The sequence below is a fragment of the Apodemus sylvaticus genome, chromosome 17 (genome assembly GCF_947179515.1).
Source record: "Apodemus sylvaticus chromosome 17, mApoSyl1.1, whole genome shotgun sequence".
Lineage (NCBI taxonomy): Eukaryota > Metazoa > Chordata > Mammalia > Rodentia > Muridae > Apodemus > Apodemus sylvaticus.
The window spans coordinates 9615432-9639657 of NC_067488.1; the positions used below are offsets into that span (position 1 = coordinate 9615432).

At 38.7% G+C, this 24226-nt stretch overlaps 1 protein-coding gene across 3 annotated transcripts in view; it reads left to right on the top strand.

Moving 5' to 3' along the window:
* The window catches only part of Oxr1 (oxidation resistance 1), a 409810-nt gene that overhangs the window by 286231 nt on the left and 99353 nt on the right, over positions 1–24226 (top strand). The window contains exon 1 of one of the 3 annotated variants that reach the window (XM_052160410.1): positions 14641–14705. The exons of the other annotated variants lie outside the window; for them this stretch is intronic. Within the exon in view, the coding sequence (XP_052016370.1) occupies positions 14687–14705 (19 nt within the window). The 5' untranslated portion in view covers positions 14641–14686. Of the gene's footprint in view, positions 1–14640; positions 14706–24226 lie in introns of those variants that run through there. 3 annotated transcript variants of the gene reach the window in all.

Genomic DNA, 24226 nt, shown 5'->3' on the forward strand with positions numbered 1-24226 from the left:
TTGTGCATGCATATGCGTGTGCAATCCCCAAATCCAACAGTAGCCCACAGTTTAGCAGAGAGATAGCAGAGAGATAAACTCCTCCCTGAGCTATGATTGACTGCTGACAGGTTCCATCTTGTGCAAACCCATTATAGGCAGTGCAACTATATAGGCAGCTGTGAGATCATCAAAATTGGCTGTCATACTCAGAAGTTGGCATTTCAGAGCCTTTCTTTCTATTGTTGTCTCCTCTATTTCTTTCCTCTTCCTCTTTTTCCTTATCCTTGAGCCTTAGAGTTGGTATTATAAATGTCCTGTTTAGGACGGAGCAGGACACAATCACTTCTCCTCAATACCTTGTAAGGCATGCAACTCTGCGTTTATCACCATTTATTGTGGAGAGAAGTTTCTGTGGTTGAGACTGAGAGGAGTCACATTTGTCTGTAAGGGTAAACACTGCTCTCCACCAAGACATGGACCAGAATCTCGATTGATTACTGACTCTGCTTCAAGCTAAAAGCCCTTCTTTTTTTTTAACCCCCAGACACACAGTATTCCTATGGGTGGAACATCCTTTATTGGAGGTTGGGAAGTGGGAGGGGATAGTCAAAGGTGATGATTGCAAACAACAGGGAACAATTCAAACTTAAGATAGAACATTGCTCCCTCTGAATTTGGGGCTAATTCTCCATAATGGTTCTTCCTCCTCATACTCTTGACAGGTTGTTTGACTTTCAGTCTCTGGTTTTAGAAGTTATTTTTATAACCAATACCCCCTCCCATGTCAGTTCTCCTAAACTCCCTCAAACTGGGAAGGTTGTTAAGCTGTTTAGAACTCTTTATCCACTTCAATCAGGGCTGTGATGCAGTTTGTAATTCAGGAATTCATTAAGGAATTCTGCTGGGTAAAGCATCATTTACTCAGGATCTTCACCTTTACCTACTTAAAGGACTGACTGAGAATTTGAAAAATTTAAATCACGTTCTGTATCAAATAATACCCTACAACAACCTTAATAAACTGTCATATGCCCTGCACATTGAGTTCTCCAGAGAAGTGGAACCAGAAGCATATATAGATTTGACATAGAAAAAGGTAGAAAGAGATGCACAGGGTGTGTGTGTGTGTGTGTGTGTGTGTGTGTCTGTGTGTATACATGAGCATGCATATTCACAGACCATGGTTGGATCAATGTATACAAATGTAGCTAGAGAGACAAAAAAAGAAAGGGAAGGAGGAAGGGAGAGAGGGATTTTTAAAGTATATGGTTTATGTGGTTATTGGAGCTAAAATCCTCACAAGCTACTAAAAATTAGTCAAAATTCCACAAAGCAAGACAAACTTGGAACTCAAATAGGAATTTTTATACTGTAATCTTGAAAACAAAATATTTTTTATTTGGGAAACTTGTCTTTTCTCAAAACGTCTTCAGTGATTGGATAAGGCCTAGTCACCTTATAAAAAAATCTCAGCTTTATTCAAACATCTTCAGATGTCGCTTTAGATGCTAATCACATTTAAGCATGCCTCCAAAACATCTAAACTGGCGTTAGATTGACTAACTGGGCACCTTCAACCAACCAAACTGACTCATAAAATTAAGCCCAATCATAGATGGATAGATATAGCTGTGTTCCTACCTTGAGTGTGCCTAAGGGTCATCGCTATCTAATTAGTTGGGCTATTGGATTATATAAAACTCAGTTTGTCATAAGACTTCAACAGTGCTGCGGGGAGGGTGTCATCTTTAGTGGTAGAACCTCTAGATGGTTGACCATGTTTCAGTAGCTAACCCTCTTCTCTGGCTCACAGAAAACAACCAAAGGTAAACTTAGCAGTTCACAAAGATGTATAAAGTACAAAGGGACTTGGAGGGAAGATTGGGTTTGATGGGAGAGAGAAATGAGAGAGGAAATGGAGGGTGAGAATGATTCAAGTCCATTACATACTCTGAGAAGATTGTCGGAGGAAGACATTATTTGCAGGACCTGTTCAGTCACTCAGCAGGGAAAGGTGCTTGACATCGAGCCTGACAACCAGAGGTAGACCTCAGATCCACATGGTGGAAGGAGAGAAATGTCTACTGACCTCCACACACATGTTATGGCATGCGCACATGTTATATATGTATGCATCCACACATACACATGCTATATCGTTGTAAAAATATATATAAAGATTTGCAAAATTAAAACCCAGTGTCATGTCTGTAAGCCCAGAACTTGGGAGGCAGAGGTAGGTAGGTGGGTCAGGAGTTAAAGGCTCACCTGGGATAGTGAGTTTGAGGCCAGATTGGGCTACATGATATCCTGTCTCCAAATAACAAATAAACAAACATACAGAAATTTATAAAGAAACAGGCATAAAAAGATTTGAAACATTAAAAATTACTATTTTTGAACTCTCATCCATTTGTTTTATGTGGACAAATGCATATATGTAATTATGAGACTCAGTTGCTTCTTAAAAGTGTTAGCTTTCATGACTTTAAATGTGGGACAAAACGGGAGAGAGGAAGGGTTTATTGAATACGCCTTTCTAGTGAACAGCTGCGTCACAAATGGTGGGGCAGCTGCTCGTAACGGCATGAGAGACATGCCTAACTTTTGATCATTGTTACATAAGCCTTCCTTTTTTGCTTTTATAGAGTTGCTTACAATATGGTTATGTAATATGGTTGAAACTTCTACCAAGAAGGAAGCATTTCAGAAATGATGTTAGCTGACTCCTTATGTTTTAGAGCATGTGAGTATGTTTGTAAGAACCTGTGCTTCTGTGGGTACAGAGATCTGCACATATCTTTTTACAAAGGGATTGAGTTAACATGGGATGTTATTTGTCCTGGGCAGATTTCCATATCTGATGGTTGTTAGTGCTTGGGTTAAATGACCTTTGATTTGTGAAGCCTTACAAATTCAATGAGGCAAGGCACTGGGACTGTCAATTTTTCCTAAGGCAAATTTTTACTTTTGTCCCAAAGATGTATGATAAAAGTATTCTGCTATGACAAGCAAGCTTTGGGGAGTCTGCTATAAAAAATCACGAAATGAAATTAATGAAATGAAACCTTTGTAATGAAAAACATAACCTAATTTTTTTTCAAAAAACAATTTACTTATCATAACAGTCAAACATAAGACAGAAAGAACATGGTTAGCATCTTGTATTAGTAATTTGGTTTCTGGGGCTCATTTATATTTAGTCAGATAATGTTTTCTTGTGCAACAAGACTCAGCCTATACACTTACCTTGTTAAGCCAAACACTTCGTATGGTATAGAAGTCAAGACAGAAATGAGTTTTTGTTTATTTGCAGTTTCCATTTACTTACTTACTTACTTACTTACTTACTTACTTACTTACTTACTTACGCATATGCCTAGTTGAGTATCCTATAGGCATTGTGGAGGTCACAGAATAACTTGTCAGAGTCAGGTCTTTCCTTCCACCGTGTGGGTTCCAGGGATGAAACTCGACTCTCCTCCGACTTAACGAGTATCTCACTTTATAAGCCTTTTCACTGACTGCAGAAATAGTGTTAAATGGTAAAAGTAAAAGTCTTCCTATAAACTCTACACAGAATGCCTCCTGATTACTTAGTTTGAGAGAAGATAAGCACAAAGTTTCAAAAAAAAAAAAGACAGTTGTCAACAGACAGTTTTCCTCTTTGATAGTAAGAAAATAAAAACAACAGAAGTCAAGCAATAAAAACAAGTCTTGCTAACAAGTCTTGCTAATAAGCATGCAATCATTCTATTTTCCTGAGTCTTTATCATAACCATTTCTGATGACATGACATGACATCTTGCAGTATGATGCCATATCTTTAGATAGCAGCTATATTGTAGTTTTATATGAACGATGATGGCTTGGGTACTTGTGTAAATACTTTGTGGGAATTTGGAGGGGAAACCAGTTTGGTCAAGGCTGGCAATATTGCTCAGTGGTCTAACTCTAGCCTAACATATCAGGATCGTGGGTTTGATGCCTAGCATGAGGTCGGGGTAAAGGTAGGAGAGGAGAAGAAATGAAAGGGAAGGAACAAAAGAGGAAGAGGGGAGGGAAAATATGAATTTTTAAATGTTTAAGTTTTGTTTGTTTATATCAGACTAGGTATGATTTCTTTATGTCCCCAATTTATTTTCTATAAAATGATGATAATACTTTGTACAGCCTTGTATATGACATGTATTTAGCAGTTATACTTAATTCCTATTGTATTTACAGTATATTAGCAAAAAGTTATTAGCTTAAATGACACAAATCTAAATTCCCAGTAGTGGGAAGTTCAGTTCCATATTTCTAGACTAAAGATGTGGTTTCATGAAGGCTTTCTTTTCTGGACGCTCTAGGCAGGAATCTACTTTCTTACTTCTTCAGGTTTCTAAAACACATGAGTATTTTATAGTTCATGGTCTCAAACTGTCTTCAAAGTTTCTCATGTCGCATCCCTTTGACTCCATCCTTCCTGCCTTCCTTGCCACTAGAAGGGACTCTTGTGATTACAGTAGACCCACAGGCATGCTACACACACACACACACACACAAGCAGCGAACTAGCAAACATCTCATCTGGAAAGACATTAATTAGTCCTCCATCATGTGGTGACATCCATAGGTTACTGCAAGCAGTATAAAGACACCTTTAGAGGTCATCATTCTGCCAACAATATCAGAATACCAGCCTCTTGGAAACCACTCAAAGCTTGCTGCCCTTTGCTGTGGAGGAAGAGTCCTTCCCTGCATGCCTTGTAATATTTAGGTAAGAGGATGCCAACTGACCAGTGTTCCAGAAACTAAATGAGCCGGAAGCCCCAGGTCACTGAGTTTCAACACCTTGTACAAACACTAGTTTGGGCACTCTGCCTAGAAACCTGGGAGAAGAAAAGAGCAACACTGTTGTCATATCTAACCTCGGGCCCTGTGCTCTGAAGCTGCTGCCCCTTCCCCTCGTTACATGCCTTTTCTTTCTCAAGGACACTTTACCTCCACACTAACACCTTCAGTACACACAGAAGTTGAGGGCTTGCTCCTCTGTCAAAGTTAAAGTCTCATACATCCAGCTCTGAGGCCCGCAGCTCTCCCCAGTGTTTTCCACATGTATTTGAACCCATCTCCAGACTTTGAATACATGTCTTTCACTCACACCATCTCGTCTGTTGTGAGAGAAGCACAACTGTTTGCTCCCATGCATGTGAACGTTTGGAGTCGCATTCTACTTGTACTTTCTGCTCTTCCCTGATGATGTTCCCGTGTTGTGACACTTTCCTTCCTTGTTACATAGGCTTCCTGCATTTGTGCTCAGGCAGCTGTTTGTAAAAGTGTCCATGTCAGATGGAAGAAGTGTCTCCTGAGATGGACATGTTCCAGAAAGGACCTTGGCAGTTTGCTCATGCATGCAAACATGGAGGCACCTTCCGCCTACAGAAGTAGCCTTCTGTCTCCTGCTTTCCTTCCTCCACTGACTGTGCCAGCACCCTGAAGAAGCCTCAGTTCTCTTCTTTCCCTTTATTCTCCCTTCAGTCTCTCTTCTGTCTTGTGTTGCATCAGCCCTTGTTAGTATGTTAAAGGGCACCAGGAGCTATTTCAAGCACCCACCATATGCCAGCCCCTGTGTTTAGATATTCTGCATATATTGTCTCCTTCAATCCTAATTTAATACCTTAGTGGGTAGATATTATTTCTCTCTCTCTCTCTTTTTTACTCTAGATGCAACTGGGGCACAGAGAACTTTATAATGTCCAGCAAAAGCAATGAGGTAACTGTAGCAGGGAGAATTCAGTCTCAGATTCAACGGATGTCAAAGCCCCTATTGTTTACCTAGCCTCTGGGAGTCTATCATTCAAGTCTGGTTTTAAGGCATGCATCTCTTTCTTGCTGGAGTTCATGGATTCTGTGACAGATCTCTCAGAGACCTAATGACAGATGTATTCTTCTTCATGTTGGTGGCGGTTTCTGTGGGCATCTAAAAACTGCAATGTGTACTGTTTTGATCACTGGAGAAACATCTTCCTTGAAGGTGGCCATGCAGATTAATCCAGGTACATGTCTCAAAGCTTCGAAGAAGAAGTAAGAAATTTTTCAGGTGTGCATGGCTTTGAGCCAAAAACAAAAACAAAAACAAAAAACAAACAAACAAAAAAACCAAAAACCAAAAAAAAAACCCCAACTAAATTAGGATCCTCGCAGAAGGAAAACAATCCTGACAAATCCATTCCTTTTTCATTAAAGATCAACCCTTAGTGTAACCAGTGGCAGGCCAAAACTTGCTTTTCTTCTTTGAACAAAACACCCACAAAGGAAACAGAACCAGTTTAGCAGCTTCACTGGAGAGTGCAGAAGGCTCCCAGTAACCAAAGCTTCCCATTATGCCTCTCTGGTTCTTGTAAATTGGGAATGCTGTGTCCTCTAAACTCCTTGCTGCAAGACCACAAATTCACTTGTGACAATGCTTTATATCCTGCATGTCCTTAGTAGAAATCTGAATTCTAAATACTATTTGGTCGAGTTGACTTTGTGCCTTATTCTAATACTCTACCTCATCCTTTGTTTATTTGACTGTACTTAAGGAGAGAGAAGGGGAGGAGGGAGGGGAACAGGGAGGGAAAGGGGGAGGGGTAAAGGAAGTGGGAGAGAAAAAACTCCTTTAATCCCAGGCCTAGGGAGGCATAGGCAGGCAGATCTCTCTGAGTTTGAGTCCATACAGAGTAGGCTCCAGGACAGCCAGGACTACATAGAGAAACCCTGTCTCTATCCTCCCTCACCCCTGCCACAGGGGAGAACAAACAAAACAAAGTAGCAATCAAACAAGAGAGCAAAGTGCAACTTAAATAGTATAATAACATGGTCTTAATACGACAACCAATTTCTAGATCTTATGTTTTCCTGCTCCTGACAGAGCAGCAATTCAAGTGTCCATTGGGGAACGTACTTACACAGTATCCTTGTCCTTGTGCTTTCTATATAGATGGGAAAGAAATGGCCTTTTTAATATAAAATAAAATGGAAAATCTTCCTCCAAACCTTGTTATGTTTATCATAGGAAGAAAAATTCAAATAGTTAAGTAATTAGTATAATTCATGAATTTGGGGTATATATACAATTGGGGGAGCTGAAAACAATACACCTTACTCTGAAAAATTAATGCAGGCTATGAATTAATCCACCTCTCTTAATTCCTGCTGCCATGATTCTACTTCATACCCAGAGCACACAGGTTACAACATCAGCTCAGAAGTGGTCTCCTATGTTCAGGGTGTATCTCTTTGTAATCCATTGCATGACTTATGACTAATTTCTAAAGGTCAAATCTGATTCCATTAATGCTCTGCTTAAAATTCTAATTGTATTCCTGTGGCTCTGAGATTAAAATCAAAATTGTCAAAACTAATTTACAAGCTATATGAAGTCACTTGTTTCCTAGAATGTCATCTCCTCTTTCCTGTCCCCTCGAAGCGACAGTGAACTTCATCTCGAGTTGGACATTTTGCTTTAAGCACTTTCTCCATGACACCCCACCCCCATAAAAACTAATATTTCAATAATATATTCCCATTTACTTTATTCTTAAATCAAAATTTAGATAGTATCCTGTAACTCATGTTATCCAAAGTATGATTAGTTTAGAAGGACATTTAAAATATAATAACATTATTATTTGTATATTGATTAATCTGGTATATATCACTTGTGCTTTCACTCAGTTCAATTTTTCTATAAATATTTGTTGAATATCTGTTGAATGGCTAGCTACATCTGTTTGGATCATTAAACAGGTATGCTTTGCTATCTGACACTATTGGTTTGGGTGCAGGGACTGTTAAACATTTCCGTGCTTAAATTTTAGCAAAGTTAACTATTCATAAATTAATATGCATCACTTTGTAGTAAGTGTTTTGAAGAAACATACCAAAGGTGCTTTCCAATACACATCAGTAGTCAGAAGAGCTCTCTGATCAAAGAGCATGCATGCAGTCAGGGACTTAGGTAAGATGCTGAGGCAAGGTCAGGCCATTGACTGGGTGGAAGAACATTCTAGAAGTATAGGAGCTGCAATGCAAAAGCCAGCTGGGAACATGCTTAGCTTGTTCCTAGTAATAGTAAAGGAATAATAAACAAGCCTGCAGGGATTAGCAAAAAGGCACTGGTGAGGAGCTCTATGGGGCAGAACCTGTTCTCTTAAACAGACATTTCAGTCTGTTGGCTCTAATGAAGTCTTGGTATTAATTTCAATTGTCCTAAAGATATTCCGTGTAAATAAAGACAACACACTGAACTGCAGTTAGTGAGAAGGAAAGAACATTGGGGACAGAGGCAAATAGAAACAGACTCCCTAGTGCAATACTGTTGCCCAAAAGATTGGGAACAGAGCCCAGAATACCAGAAACAACCAATGTCGGGAATACAGCGGCCAGTAGATCAAAGCTTTGGTCACTCGCAAACCAGTGATAAGGACAGCTTTGACATCTCTCTTCTCTCTGATGTTTCCCAGCCCTATTCCTATTCCTTCCTGAGATGAGAAACAGTGTGATTCTTTCCCAGCCTTTAGGTGATGATGGAGAGAGTTCTTTGTCTTTGAACTCCAACAGAGATTTTTTGTTGTTGTTGTTTGTTGTTGGAAAGTATAACAAATGGTCTAAAAAAATAATACAATGATATTGTGTTTCTCACCATTTCCAGACACATGTTCAAAATAGAGCTAATGTAAATGTCTGCCTTGTATATATTCTGTATGGTAAAAACGGAAAAAATAGGAGATGTGAAGGCAGCTTATGATGGGAGACCCATGCCCGAGGCCCTAGGCCTCAGGTAAATAAATAAAATGTAATGAACACAAGGTATACAAACAACATAATCCCAGTGCAGTGGGGTTGTATACGGCAACACATTAAAATCCATACAATTTATAACAGTCTTCACAGTGGTCGTTGAAACCTCTAGTTCCGCACTTGGGAGCCTGAGGTACAAGCACTTCAGTGAATTCAGGGCCAGCCTAGGCTAAGAAGAAAGACTCTGTCTCCAAAACAAAAGTCTTCACTCTTGATATTAATATTTAACCAAACACTAAACTCATTTACCACTCTCTGAGGCTTACCCCCCCACACACACGCACCCTGAATTCATGCGTGCATTTTGAATTCTCTAAAGTAAGCACAAAGAACATTTTTGTTTTCAAAACGTTGACCATAAAACATGTCTATACTGTTAAGAACATGATACTAGCAAGACTTACCTTGACATGGCAGACAATATTTGGAATACCATTTTCTCCAGTTTCTGTTGCAGAAGCTATTTAGATCGGTATTAAAAATGGACTTTTTAAACTTTTGCTGAGTTGTTTGTCTTGCAATCCACCGAGTTTAACCAGGACCATCTGTGTGGCCAGGGCTTGGAACTGTCAACTGGAGCTTCATAGGCGCCTCAGTAGGTCCATCCCTGAACAATAAACTGTCCCTCAATGAGAATCCATCTGTATGGGACAGAAGAGATGGCTCAGTGGTTACAAGCACTGGCTGCTCTTGTCGAAGACCCACATTCAATTCTCAGAACTGACATCATGGCTCACAACCGCCTATAACCCTAGCTCCAGAGGATTCAACAAGAAAAATATTTGTAAATGTAAAGAAAAATAAATTAATAAAATTAAATCTAAAATATTTTTTAAAAATCCATCAGTAGACAATAGTTCAGTAAAACGGGGCACATCTCTGCGACTGCCCCTCTAAAAGGACCATTTTTAACAGAAAGAATTTCAGGATCATTTGGAAAAAGATTTCACAAAATTTATTTTGATTTAATAAAGTAGAAATGATTATTTTATGCATTAGTACATGACTTATATCTGAACAGTATAACAGCCAATTATAATTTTCTGAAGTTCATATTACATAAACAACCTGAGATGTATAACATGCATATTATCTTTGCCAGCTTTTAAAACTGTGAACTGATTTCTAAATAAAGATGGCTGTAATTATGAAAAGCTGACAGCTATCATAAATTAACCCCACTATTCTGTGAATGTCCCACCTGGACAGAATGAGGAAAAATTATTTTTAAAATCTGTGGAATATACTTAGAAAGATCTAGGTCTAGTGGGTAAATTATAAGATCATATATTCTCTTTAATATCTTGATTAAATCCTACCCATTCACTGCTACTATTGACAATTTTCCTATTTTTGAGAACAAGATGGAAGATACAACGCACAGGCAGGAGATTTTCTGTCTCTGGTGTCTGCTTTGTATTTGGTTAGGAGGCTGTCCCTTTCTGTCAGATGAACGTGCCATCCAACACAACTCCCTCTGCTGCTAGGCTGCTTGGTTTGCCTATTTCTGCATCTACACTTCTCCACTACTTACCCTGTCACAGTAATCTGCAGTACCACAGCAGAGTTATGCTTTTAACCTTAAAATTATTTCTTAAATTAGGTAATAATAACTGTGCAAAATCATGTTTTTATTGGGATGGTTTCATCCATGCATAAAATAGACTGTGACTACTTCAGCCCTTCTGTGGCCCTCTCCATTCTTCCTCTCCACCCTGCCTTTGCCCTTCCGTGTTCCACAGAGTTCATCGTTTACATTCATGCTCCTTGTTCCCTCTAAATTCATCACGGATGAAAACAAGAGATGCTAAACTTCCTGAGTCTGGCTTACTTAGTTTAACATGATGATATTCAACTTCATCTGTTTTCCTGCAAATGGCATAATTTTGGTAATTTTCTTATTGGGCAAACTAGTTGTTTATTTATCAGATTTTCTTTATACATTCATGCCCTTGAGTACATGGCATAATGCAGACCTTGGTGACAGTAAGCAATGTCATACCAAAGCTTTGGCCAGCTTTTCAGAAGCCTATATATCCTTTTATGTTTCTCCTCATGAAAGTAATCATGAAAGTTTATGACATGGCAAACCCTACTTTATCTTATGCATGTTAAATTTACTCAATAGTCACAACATTTTGTGGTAGAAAATATTGCAATCCTATTTTCACTGGTGACAAAATTGAGAAGAAAATGGGTCAGGTATTCCACAGTCTTGATCCCAAACTGAATGTTTCTGAGATCTTTACTGTGCATGGATTTGCAATGCCAGCATTCAGAAAAGCACAGGTCTATACTGCCTGGGGAAAGCAGGGTCAGCAAGAAGCTTAACAGGAACAAAGAACGGTAAATACACCCTGTGTGCAACATGAGACATTTCTCACAAGGGGAAACCACAGAACTTTTAAGGAACTTTTTGCCTTTAGTCACAAAATATTCCCACAAGGGAAAAAAAGAGAGAAAGAAATTCAGTCTGCATTCTCCAGTGGCTGGGTCACCCCAGTAAGCCTGTGATGTGCTGTTGTAATGTTTAGTTGCTTATTAAACAACACTAAATTTTATAGCATAGTACTTGGTCTGGGTATGTTATCAGGGTATCTTTTATATGTGCAAAGCATATAGGGCTTTTTACGAGATATCTATGCACTCTAGCACCCAAACACATTTGATATGCATGCCCAATAAATGCCAGAAAAATGAGAAATGCCACTATACACATTTCAGACATTTTAAGAGTTACTCTCAACTACTATCTCTGCTCCCAGAATAAAATTAAATCTTGCTAATTAAACTTTATCACATAGGAAAACTGTGTGAAAGAGACAAGATTCCTTTATGGTATAAGTGCCTCTGGACACTTCCCTTCAGAACTGATACCATTTGTCCCCATCATTTTCCCACATTTTTTAGCAGATCAGTATTGCCCTGAGGGAAGATGCCTACAGAGCACATCTGTAATGAATGCACACTGCAAAGAAAACACACATCTCAGGTTAAATGTATATTTATAATTATACTATCAATAAATAACATCTCTAATTAAGGAACTTATTTCTAACTCCAATTTACGGCATCTTCAAAAAAAAAAACTATTTTTTCTACCATACATTTTCTTTTGGTGAAAGGTGTATCTAAAGCAGCTTTAAATTAAAGAAAGCAGTAACAATGAATGAATGAATGAATGAATAAATAAATAAATAAATAAAAGCAGATATATTTAGTCATATTTATGGATCTCATAAAAATAAAAGCCAGGTTTGATGGTGCACACGTACTATTCCAGCACTAAGGAAAGAGAGTGAATGATCACGGGTTCAAACCCACTATAGGCTGTTTGGTGAGATACTGTCTCAAAAGACTGTGGATGCAGCTCAGTGGTCAGAACACTTGCCTAGCATGTACAAAGTCCTGTACATGTATGTCTCCAGTACTATAAAGCACTATAAAGAAATAAACCAACAAACTTAGACACTGAACACTACATTATTAAAGATTACTTAGTGTGCATGGTCTTAAAACAAATGTAAGAATATAAACCATGTAAACCAACCAACAAACTTTGAGTATAGATGTAATTAACAGCATTTCTGACCACAACATTGAAACATTTATAAATCAGAGCTTCTTGGCAGCCTTTACCCAAAAGCAATGGGCAGTCAATATTCATCAGACACTACACTAATGGCCATTTCTAAGCAAGCTAAATGATTGACTTGCTGTTGTAAAATCTTTCTTCTAAACTTAATCTGAGGGGACCAGTGACTTAAGTCTATTTTTTTTGAATTTTAATAAAAACAAATTATGAGCAAATGACAAAATATTTGGAAATACTCATATTGATTTGACTTGTATGTAGATAATAAATAAAGATATTTAACTATATGGGTGCCTACAATATAATCAGTTATAACCAATGAATGATTGTGTTTTATATAGGTATGTGTGAATGTATATGGATAGTTTCATAGTTTTTATTCATCTTTAATCTTGAAGCAGATTGTAATAATATCTGCTATTATGTGAAATTTAAGTATATAAAAAGCTCATATTGGCTTACGTTATATGTTTTTCATGTGTTTTTTTCTATAATAAATCTTGCTTTATAAAGGAGATGACTCCTTCTCACTTGCTACCTGCTATTATGGCTTCTTGGGAGTCTGCAAGCATGATGAACGGTTTGAGGTTGAACACAGCGACATCTTCAGAATACCATTGTCTTCCCCATTTGCTTGTCATGTAAGGCTGCAAGGAAAACCATCTAGCTTCACCAAAAAAAAAAAAAAAAAAAAAAAAAAAACCCTATTATGACATGGTTTTTCTGTGAGTAACAAACTCAGCAAAATTTTAAGAATAGGCAGCATCTCCCAGGATGATTGTATAGTTAACAAGAAAATATTTTTAAATGATAAAACTCATGTGAAGACACTGATATTAGCATCACTTGAAGGTAACAAAATGGTGCCTAGAAGTATAATAGACCAGTAATGGCGTTAAGGAAGAGAATGGAGTTTGACATTTATTAAACACTCACTCCAGTAGAGTGCCAGGCGTTAAACTACAATTTTCCTGTAGGTTACCTTATTCATTTACTAGCAATTACTTGGAATGTTGCAGCAGCTCTTGAAAGGGATCCAAATGTACCTCCCTCAAACACAGAAGACAGGACACTTCATATTGCCAATGCACCAACTCCCTCTAAAACAGTGACTCATCTTTTTCCAGTTGACAGCCAGCTTGCTACAGAGTTTTTGTATCGTCATCGACAAGGGCCATCATCTGTGTGTGGCATGTAAGATCTGACATGGAGCACTGAAGATGTAAACTGCTGGAAACATGGGCTCCATTTCATTGTGTCATTTTTGTTTCATCGTTTATTAAGTATGCGCATAGTTTTTGATGACTTGTAGATCTCTGCAATTCATCTGAATGCTGCCAGTCCAAGCTTCCAATCGTGCTTGGACTCAAGAATCTGTAATTACTGAGATGCCGTTTTCTGCTCATGGCTTTTGTGATCTTAAGCCCCCCCACCCCAAATAAAAATAGGAATCGCATTTTGTTTAAGTTTCCATGCATTGCCAAAGGAAGTTCTGACAAACAGGAAATGACAACAGAGACTAGACAGAGATAGCCATCAAAGTCTTCTGCTGGATTCTGAAGCTTGAGAATGTGAGGGAGGCAGGCTCTGGGTTCAGTACTCACAGGGGATGGGGATTAAGAATTTGGGTAGAAAATAGAGTTGTTACTCTTATCCACTTGCCGAATTATTAAGTGTCCACAGTATGGAAAGTGTGGGTTTGAATAGAGAAGAAAATAAGTATAGTATGAAAAAGATTGTTGATCTCATGAAGAGGCAACTGGAGATTCCAGGGTAGTGGTGAGTGTCAGTCAGCCTTGCATTCCAACCATAGTTCACAGTAGTCAAGATACAGAGCACAAACGTGGTTAGCAGTCAGCTTATCAAACCCATGGCTCTCTGGTACAATTAGGAAGGGCAGCCATGCCTTTCATTTGCTTTATGATAAGAAGGCATACAGAAGTTAAACACTGCTTTTCTTATCTCAATTCGTGACAGACTTTTACAGGGTCAGCTTAGTAACAGATCATGCAGAACGTGCTGGCACTGCCTGCAAAGTGTTCAGTGAGCCGACAGCAGGTCCACGGTCCTACGGCAGGTACTGTAGGCTGCCTGCGAGCAGAAATAGAAGCTTTATATACTGCTACCAGAGCCCAGGGACTGGGCTGGGCCAAAGAAGAGGCCAGTCTCCAAAAGGGAAGTGTTATGTTACCAGGGAAGCATACAAACCAAAATCCCAGCCTCAGCTTCTTGAAAGCAGCATTTTGCCGCTGAGCTGGGCCTGGAGGGAGTTCTGCAGAGATGTTCTGCACGCGGAAAGGTATGTGAAGTGCCTGCCAAGGTGCTCTGGGAACATAAGCAGATTTGAACGTGCTGGGGTTTATATTATAAAAATCTAGGTGAGCTGACAACGGAATTAGAAGTTTTATAGCTGCTGCTTAATGGATGGTGGGGAGACCAGGACAGAGGAAATCCTATTGAAATCGTCTAAGTTGAATGTGTGTTTTCAAGAAACCTTTATATGTGTGTGTTTTCCTTGTGAACTGCTGGAAGAACTGGTGCTGATTAGGATTCTATAAGGAAGTGCTCAAAAAACTAGATTCAAGCCATGATCTTGGTACCTCTCATGTCCAGTGACATTTGTAAGAAGTTATTAGTGATTTTCTTTTCAATTCAGTAACAGGGAAACCGTGTCAATCCAATTTCTGTATCTCCCTAACTAAAAGTCATGCTGAATGTGATGGTGACAGCGATCAGGACATGACATCATACTTTCATTAACTCTATATTCTGGTTTTCAAAGGCTTGTGATACAATTCATTAACCATCTCTTGACAATCTGCTTAAAAAATTGGCTTATTTTTTTTCCTTTTGTGTTTTATTTATGGCTTTAACTTGTAACCACAGAGAAGTGGGAGGTTTGGGAGTTTTATTTCTTCTTCCTTTTTATGCTTTAAACTTTTGATCAAACCAACCAAAATAATATTATCATTGATGGATCAACCTGCACTTTTAAAGTATGGCAAGAATACAGATATAAAAAGAGGCAAGGCATATGTCTGTACCCCTTTGATGGCATGCAGCTGATGGAATTCATTATTGACTTTTAAGATGAAATTGCTCTACAATATGATTTATTTATAATTTTTCCTTTCCAAAGAAGTAATTACTATTAACTAGTCCAGTTTTTCCTCAGTCACAAACAACTGTGTGTCAACATCACAATGTATGATAGTTTGCCACTTAGTCATGAGATTTAATGGTGTTAAAGGCTATTAGTTCTCTTAAATTAGTAACAAATGGATGGGCATCATGAACAGCTAAAGGACTGCATATTTTTTCTTCTTCATTTTGGTAATTTAAAATGCAATTATTTCACATCATAGAACAATTTATTTAATTCCCATTACAGAAAACAGAATGTGTTTAATTACAAATAAACAACTGAATTTGATTTTTTCTAGCTCATCACACAGATTCAGTGATAATCCTAATATATGCAAAATCCTCAGGAAAAAATATTTAGGCAATTGTTTTCAGGGTAAACAACTATAATTTTAATCACAAATCTTGAGCTTTTAAGTCGCTGGGGAAGCTAATCACCACACACAACAGAGCTGTACTTCTAAGAAGTACCAAATACTTAAATCAATTTCACTTAGTACAGATCTTAATGATAATCAAATTATGGACACTTTTAAAAATACACAAGAAGGGGAACATTTAGACATGACTCTGGATTTTATCAAAAAAATATGAAACTGTTTCTTATGTGAAGTAGAATTTATGTTTTCTGGGATAAAAAGATGTGAGATGAACAGGATTCAGACCACAATTAAATTTTATCAAATGTCCTGGATCTGTTAAACCCACCTCGTATCTCTCTGCCATTCTAGCCCCCACCCCTTTTCCCACAACCCGCCTTTCTCCCCCTTTCCTAACTGGGCGGCCCCTATCGATCCATGGTTAGGGATGGCCCTAACCATGGTCCCTTGGTAGTTACACACAGGCATCTTTTTGCACAAGTGAGTCTGTTTTCCTCACCCACTGTCATCACTCTGAGACTGGAGGATAGTGATAAATATTTCATACCTACAGCACTTAAGCATCTTCACATCCACTATGCAGTATGCTTCCTTGTATCTATTTATAGTCCCTTAATAAATGCTTATTGATTGGCAGATAAAATTGTTTTATCACTGATTTTGAGAAGTTTTATGCTCCTCTTTAATCATTACCACTGAATATCCTTACATCTAGGATACATCTTCTGAAGCTTGCATTTTTTTTTAACTATTATTTTACAGTGCTGGGCACCAAAACAAAAAACAAAAACAAACAAAAAACCCTCTCATTGTGTTTTATCATACAATGAAAAGCATCTTTAATTTGATAAATATAACAGTAAATATGTGCATGTGGGTGTCTTTTACTTGTACAATATGCTAAATTCTGCATATTGTATACTCAAATTTTAAAAGCACCTCATTTTTTTCTCAGATGCGGCTTACCCATGGCCCATTTTGCCTCTCTTTAATCCTCTGCTTCTCCCTAGTGTCTTTGCATGCTGATTCTACCTCCGTTTAATCCAAAAGTCTTAAAGGAATCCTGGAAAAACTCAAAGAAAATTATTAAGGATTTAAATGACAACATTCAACTATAATGATATGGAAAGGGAACGCAACTGTGATACTAAAATCCAAGGCTATCATAGAGTTCTGCTTCTGGAAACAATGTACATTAAGCGATACAAATCTCCATTGGCCCATCTGAAGAACTGCAGTATTTCTTTGATACTGTAAAAAAATGATAAAAATGACGGCCTTGGATGTGGCTCATTTGCCTAATAAGGGCAAGGCCCTGGGTTTGATCTCCAGCACAATAAAAGCAAAATAAAGACTAGACATGACTGGTTTTTAGACTATGGGTGGGCTCAGGTATAAAATGCTTACTAAACAAGTCTGGTTGCATGAGTTTAAAGAGAGTAGCATCTCAATAAAGTTGTCTTTGGACCTCCAAATGCACATAAACACTTGTATTTACAAATATACATTGGTAAATCATACACACATGCACACCAATTGTGACTGATAAATAAAAATATTGAAGAAGAAATATATATGAGGGTACTTAAAATCACCAAGTATTATTAAATTATCAATTTTAAAGATTAAATAATAAATTTTAAAGACCAACATTAAACGATTACTATGTTCATATGTTGAAAAAGTTAACTTGAAAAGAGAATTATAATTAATTTATAATTAATTATAAACTGATAAGGATACAATTATCTTGTTTAATTATCATCACTAATAGTGATATGATCCATCACATATTTGAAATAAGACTGAGAACTCTGAAGTCTATGTGCAGAGAATTTCTGCACACTGTCAATTCTGAAACTCAGTGATAAGCATATGCCAGACTCTCAGAGTACCTATCGTTATTCAGTTAGCAAACCATAGCCCACAGTGTCTCTCCTAGGGATTAAAAATAAAAGACTGAGATTCCCCAGTTCCTCTCCCATCTTTGTTCCTTCTATTTAAGAAACAACATAAGTGCTCTTAGCAGAGGACTTTTACATTATTGAAACTCGTAAAACAAGTTGTATACTCTAGTGGTAGGATGTCTTTAGGATGTCTTTGTGACTATTTTGTTTACTCCTTACATTCAGGGGAGAACTGAAGGAGGTGGAGAAAATGAATGTTCTTCATGTGTTCTTTGTTTTGCTTGGTCAAGGAAACCCACCTTTATTTGATCGGCCCCCTATGTTCCATAAAGATGTTAACTGAAATAACAGGAACACACTTTTTTAACCAAGTACCTCCCAGCACCTGCACAATTATAGGTATAAGATAATCCCCACTGCTGATGGGTATTCTGTGAGGTCTTTCCTCTCTGATACCATCTAAGTGTTCATGACGGTGGATGATGCAGGAAGGGGTGACCTACACCTCATATTCTTTTCTTGAAATTTTAAGAGTTTCATTTTAGGGCTAGAGAGATGACTCAGCAGTTTAGAGTACCAACTGCTCTTCTGAAGGTCGTGAGTTCAAATCTCAGCAACCACATGATGGCTCACAACCATCTTAATGAGATCTGATGCCCTCTTCTGGGGTGTCTGAAGACAACTACAGCGTACTTACATATGATAATATATAAATCTTAAAAAAAAGAAGAGTGTCATCTTACAACTGTGTACTGAAAAAGGAATCTCAGAAAAGAACATAGTTGTGTAAACAGGAAAATAAATTTCTTGGTCCTTAAAAACCCTACAACAAAAGTAGCCTGGTTAGGATATTTTTGTGTGTATATTCTATAATATTTACTTTTATATTTATTTACTGAATTTCATGGTTTCAAAAACAGAAAATATGACTAAAACAAATAATAGTATTGTACCTTTAAAATCCTTAAGATATTACTGCTGAGTATTAATGCTTTTGCTATCGTGACTATAAGACACAAGATTTGTTTAGATTTTATTTTATTTTAGGCTATTTTTTTCTTCTCACATATTCTCTCTTGACCACAGTTTCCCCTCTCCTCTCGCCCCAGCGCCCTTCAGTCACTTCCTCTGCATTTCTCTTCAGAAGAGGGTATGACTCCCATGGAAATCATACAATGCATATCAAGTTGCAATAAGACTAAATACCTCCCCTCATACTCAGGCTGGAAGAAGCAACCTAGTAGGAGGAAAAGGGTCCCAAGGAGGCAAGTAAGAGACAGATTCTGCTCCTACTGTTATGAGTCACACAAAAGACCAAGCTATACCGCTGTAACATATGTGCAGAGGGCCTAAGGCAGCCCTATGCAGGCTCCCTGGTTGTTGGTTCCATCTCCGTGAGTCCCCATTAACCTAGGTTGGTTGATTCTGTGGGTTTTCTTGACCCTCTGGCTCCTATAACCATTCCTCCCCATCTTCTGCAGGAGTCCCTAACCCAGGCACATTTTGTAGGCAAGGCAAACTATAAGTCAAAGGTTTTGTGGCTAAGTTTGTAGCGCAGAACTGTACAGGAGATGGACAGTTCAGGCTCCATTATCAGAAGTTTTAGCTAGAGTCATCCTCCTAGATTCCTGGGAGTTTGCATTATACTAGTTTCTAGCTCATCCCAGTGATGCCCTTCCCCAATCCAGTTGTGTCTCCAGTACTCTCTACCTTCATCCTCCCCCAACCCTGATCCCTTCTGTTCCCACCCTCCAGTCCAACTGTGGTATCTGCTTTATTTCTCTTACAAGGAGAAATTCATGTTTCCTACCTTGAGCCCTCCATGTTGCTTAGCATCCCTGGGGTTGTGGATTGTAGCATGGTTATCCTAAAAGAGAAAGGGCTAATACCCACCTATAATTGAGTATATGCCATGATTGTCTTTCTGGGTCTCGGTTACCTCATTTAGGATGACTTTGTTTTTTTAGGTCTGTTCATATGCCTTCAAATTTCATGTTTATTTTTTGTTTCTTAACTGCTGAATAATTCCTCATTGTATAAAATCAACACATTTTCTTTATCCATTTTTCAGTTAAGGGACATCTAGGTTGTTTCCAGTTTCTGGCTATTACAAATAAAGCTACTATGAACATAGTTCAGTAAGTGTCCTTGTGGTAGGATGGAGCATCCTTTGGATATGTGCCAAGGAGTGATATAGCTGTATCTTGAGGTAGATCGATTACCTAGTTTCTCAGACACCACCATATTGATTTACAAAGTGACTATACAAGTTTGCACTCCCACCAGCCATGGAAGAAGTGTCCCTCTTGCTCCACCTCCTCACCAGCATGAGCTGTTATTCGTTTTATTGATCTTAGCCATTCTGACAAATGTAAGACAAAATTTCAGTGTGCTTTTGGTTTACATTTCCCTGATAGCTAAGGAGAATATTAAATACTTCTAGGACATTTGAAATTCCTGTTTGGAATTTTCTGCTTAGATCTCTACCCCAATTTTTAAAAATTGGATTATTTGATTTGTTGATCTCTAGTTTCTTGAGTTCTTTATGTATTTTGGAAATTAGTCCTGTGGAGTTAGTGAAAAATTTTTCCTGTTCTGTAGGCTACCATTTTGCCCTATTGATGGTGTCTTTTGTTAGTCTGATTTTTTTTTCTGTGAAGGCCTATGAAGCACAAAATGACCTTCTACTTGCTGTAAGGTTTTGACTGGTCAGCTGTACCTGATCACACTGCTTTCACACCTGAAATTCTGTAAGTAACAGGCCCGTGCTACCATAGATTATTTTGTAAAGAGGTAACTGGTTAATGGATATGTTTTTAAGGATAAAATACTTTTAAAAGGCAAAAGGAAGAACAGAATGTGCTATGTTAAGAAATGTGGGCAGAAATGGGAATGGAACCGGACATTTGGAGTCACTATTTGGACTTCTTTCCTGGATTGTTTCTGCAGACAAAAGCCTTTCAACACCTGCTTAAGATACCTTCTTTCTTCCATCCTCACATTTCTTTGCTTCTTTCTTTCTGTTTTAATTTATTTTTTTATTGAATATCATCTTCATTTACATTGCCAATGGTAAAACTTTTCCCAATATCCCCCCTCTCCTAAGACCTCCAACACCTCCCCTTCCTCCTTCCCGCTGCTTCCATGTATATGCCTCTCCACCCAAGATACTCCCTCCTCCCCGCCTCAGTTTCCCTTTGTTCGGGCCTCTGTTGAGCCTTTATCTGACCAAGGACCATTCCTCCCACTGATGCCCAACAAAGCCTTCCTCTGCCACATTTTTGGCTGGAACCATGTGTGCCCTTGGTTGATGATTCAGTCCCTGGGAGTCTTGGGGCTTCTGGGTGGCCGAAATCATTCTTTGCTTCTTTCTCAAGATCTTTTTCTTCTCATATAGGTCATGTTTTGTCTTCCAAGGAACCATATTTAAGACAGAAACCATTTGTTGCTATCTCTAGTTCTGTATTCAAACACAGATGAATATTTTACGTATTTTGGCTGGCTTTCTATAGGGTTGTGGATCCCGCATCCGCTCTGCCACAGGACATGGAAGCTTGGGGGAGGGGAGACAAAGTTTGATTGTGCTTATCGCACACTGAGCTGGCTGGGTACTGGGTCATAATGAAGCACTGAGGCACCACTGGGATAGGAAAGAGCAGTCTGAGGCAAGGGACAGTGACCTTGGAAGAGCTGAGAATGGAGTGAGGGGCCCCGCTCCGCCCCTTGCAGGCATAGGGAGAGTCCTTGGCTTGACTTGCTTGTGATCATGGCTGGGAGCACAAAGAGACCTTCTACGGGAGACTAAATGGCGGCCATAGGCGAACGCCTTCTCCATGGCTCCCCAAGGCTAATCTCTATGAAAAAATACAGCCTATGGTTCCAAACCATTTATTGCTATGGTTGAAAGTGTAAAACCATACCCCCTTCTCAGGGTGGGCCTGAGATTAAATACCTTTTGCAGGGAGGAATTCTGGGAAGGAAGCTTATTGGTTATGTCCTCCAGGCTTCTAGGTACCTCATCAGCATAGAGATCTCCGTCATGAACCTACGCGACCTGTAGTCACATCTCTTTTCCTATTGTCTTCGTTTGAGATGTTAGGGATGCCTCATCCACACGTGGAAGGACATGGCAGATGACTACAAATCTATGGAACGCTGTGGCCGCATGACACGGGCCTGGGAGCAGACAAAGCTTCTACCGTCACTTCAGGGTCTCGTGCCTCAAAGCCTTTGGCTCAACCAAGGCCTGTTCACAGTCCACTGCCCCACAGCTTCTCTGTCTTTGGTTCCACTGCTTCAAAGGTTAAGGATGACCACTTGTCAAGTGACCACTTGTTTTCTTTAAAGAAGATAGTTGACCATGAACTTCCCAGTCCAGATAGTCACAAGATGATTCATGACGGTGGTGATTCTCTAGTGACCAAGAAGGAAAACAGTCAGATTTTTTTTTTCCACTAATGGTAATAAAAACACGTGTAAGTCACAGACTCAACCACTAACCTACATTTCCCCAGCCTCCAGGAGTCAGTCTTTTTCCATATGCATTCATTGCAGTTAAATGGAAAATTCCAGGGTCAATTGACTAGCACAGAACAGTCACACATAAGGAAGATCTGTCACCATCACATTTTATTTTTAAAGAAGATATGATTTTTTTTTGACCTAGTAAAAATAAAACAATGTACACAGTCTCAAAAAAGTAGAATATAATAGGGAAATATAATATGAAAGCATGTATATAATTACTCTGTATACTGCTATAAGGAGGCAATGAGACTGCATACTTTGTAACACCGAGTTTGGAATCTGGGGAGAGAGGCAGACACTGGGAGTTAAAGGACACATGGAAGAAGTCATTCCTGAAAGAAGGGGAAAAAGACAAACACATGTTTTCTCCCTCACAACTCTGCCCTACCGGATAGAACCAATTAGGAGAGATTTTTAAATTTTGTTTCAAAAGTTTTGAAATGACATTCCAGGGAAATCAATTACTAGAAGCACTATTAAATTAACTTGTGGTAGAATATCATCTTACTCAAAGGCTATTGTGAAGATCAGGTTTCCCAAATGAACTTCACAGGATTCAAACTACAGGGTACTAGCAAACCAGAACAATAAATTCTGTTCTACATTTTTATGTTTGTTAAGGTATTAGGCAAATTGTAGCTTCCAACACTAAATGCTATGCAGAGTCATTTATCCTGGGCCTGTTTGGTATGATTTACATCCTGTGTTCACTTCCTGGCAATTTCCCACTTCTTTGGAAAATCAGGTTTTCGGCTAATCATTTACCCCATCTCTTTAGGTCACTCGGGAAATTCCACCACTATCCTCCAAAGCCTAATGGTCTTAGCAGCTTAGTGATTCACTGCTGCATTTCAGGTCCTACTCAAGAGGGCTTAGTGGTGGTCTTTATATCAACAAGCAAGTAAAAAGATAATAGAATGTTTATATAAGAAGTGCTGAGAAGAAAATAATAGAGTAATGTGATTGCCCAAGGCAGTAGGTAGGTGTAATTAGCTCAGATAATTACAATTTGGGGCATCTCCTAGAAGGTATCATTAGGGTTGTAACTCATGATACAAAGAAGGCAACATGAAAGGATATCACGGAAGAGCTAAGTTGGTCTTGAGAAAGGCCTTGGAGCGGAAGTGAATTTGCCTTTTCAACAAATGGAATGGTCATAGTTAGGGTTTCTATTGTGTGTAGAAACACCATGACCATGACAGCTCTTACAAAGGAAAACATTTAACTGGTACTGGCTTAGAGTTCAAAGGTTTAGTTTATTATCATCATGGGAGGAAGCATGGTTGCAAGCAGGCAGACATGGTGATAGAAAGGTAGCTGAGAGTTCTACATCCAGATGCACAGGCATCAGGAAGGGAGAGTGAACTCGTCTGGAGTTTCTGAAACCTCAACGCCTACCCCAGTGACCCACTTCCTCCAATAAAACTGAGCCTATTCCAACAGAGCCACAAGCCCTAATCCTTTCAAATAATGTCAATTCCTATGAATCTATGGGGACCATTTTCATCCACACTATCACAGGAAGAAAAACCAGCACAGTATCCAGAGTGGAGGAATACGGAATCCCATCAGAGTGGATAGCTGGTAGAGCACTCTGATCTGACCATCCTCTAAGCCGGAAACACTCTATTGTCTATTATGTTGTGTTCTAATTGATGATTACTTCTAAGGGAGGATAAGTTGTATTTGCTGTAAGCTGTTTAATTGATAGCAACAGCTAGTTTCTATATAGCTCTTCTCATTTTACTTAGTTTCATGAAGTTCTTAAGCTGTGCTTGATGCTACACATATTTCGGCTTTGGTGGCCATACATAAATGAAGGCTCACTTCAAAAGGTTTCAAAATGGATGTCTTCTTATAGA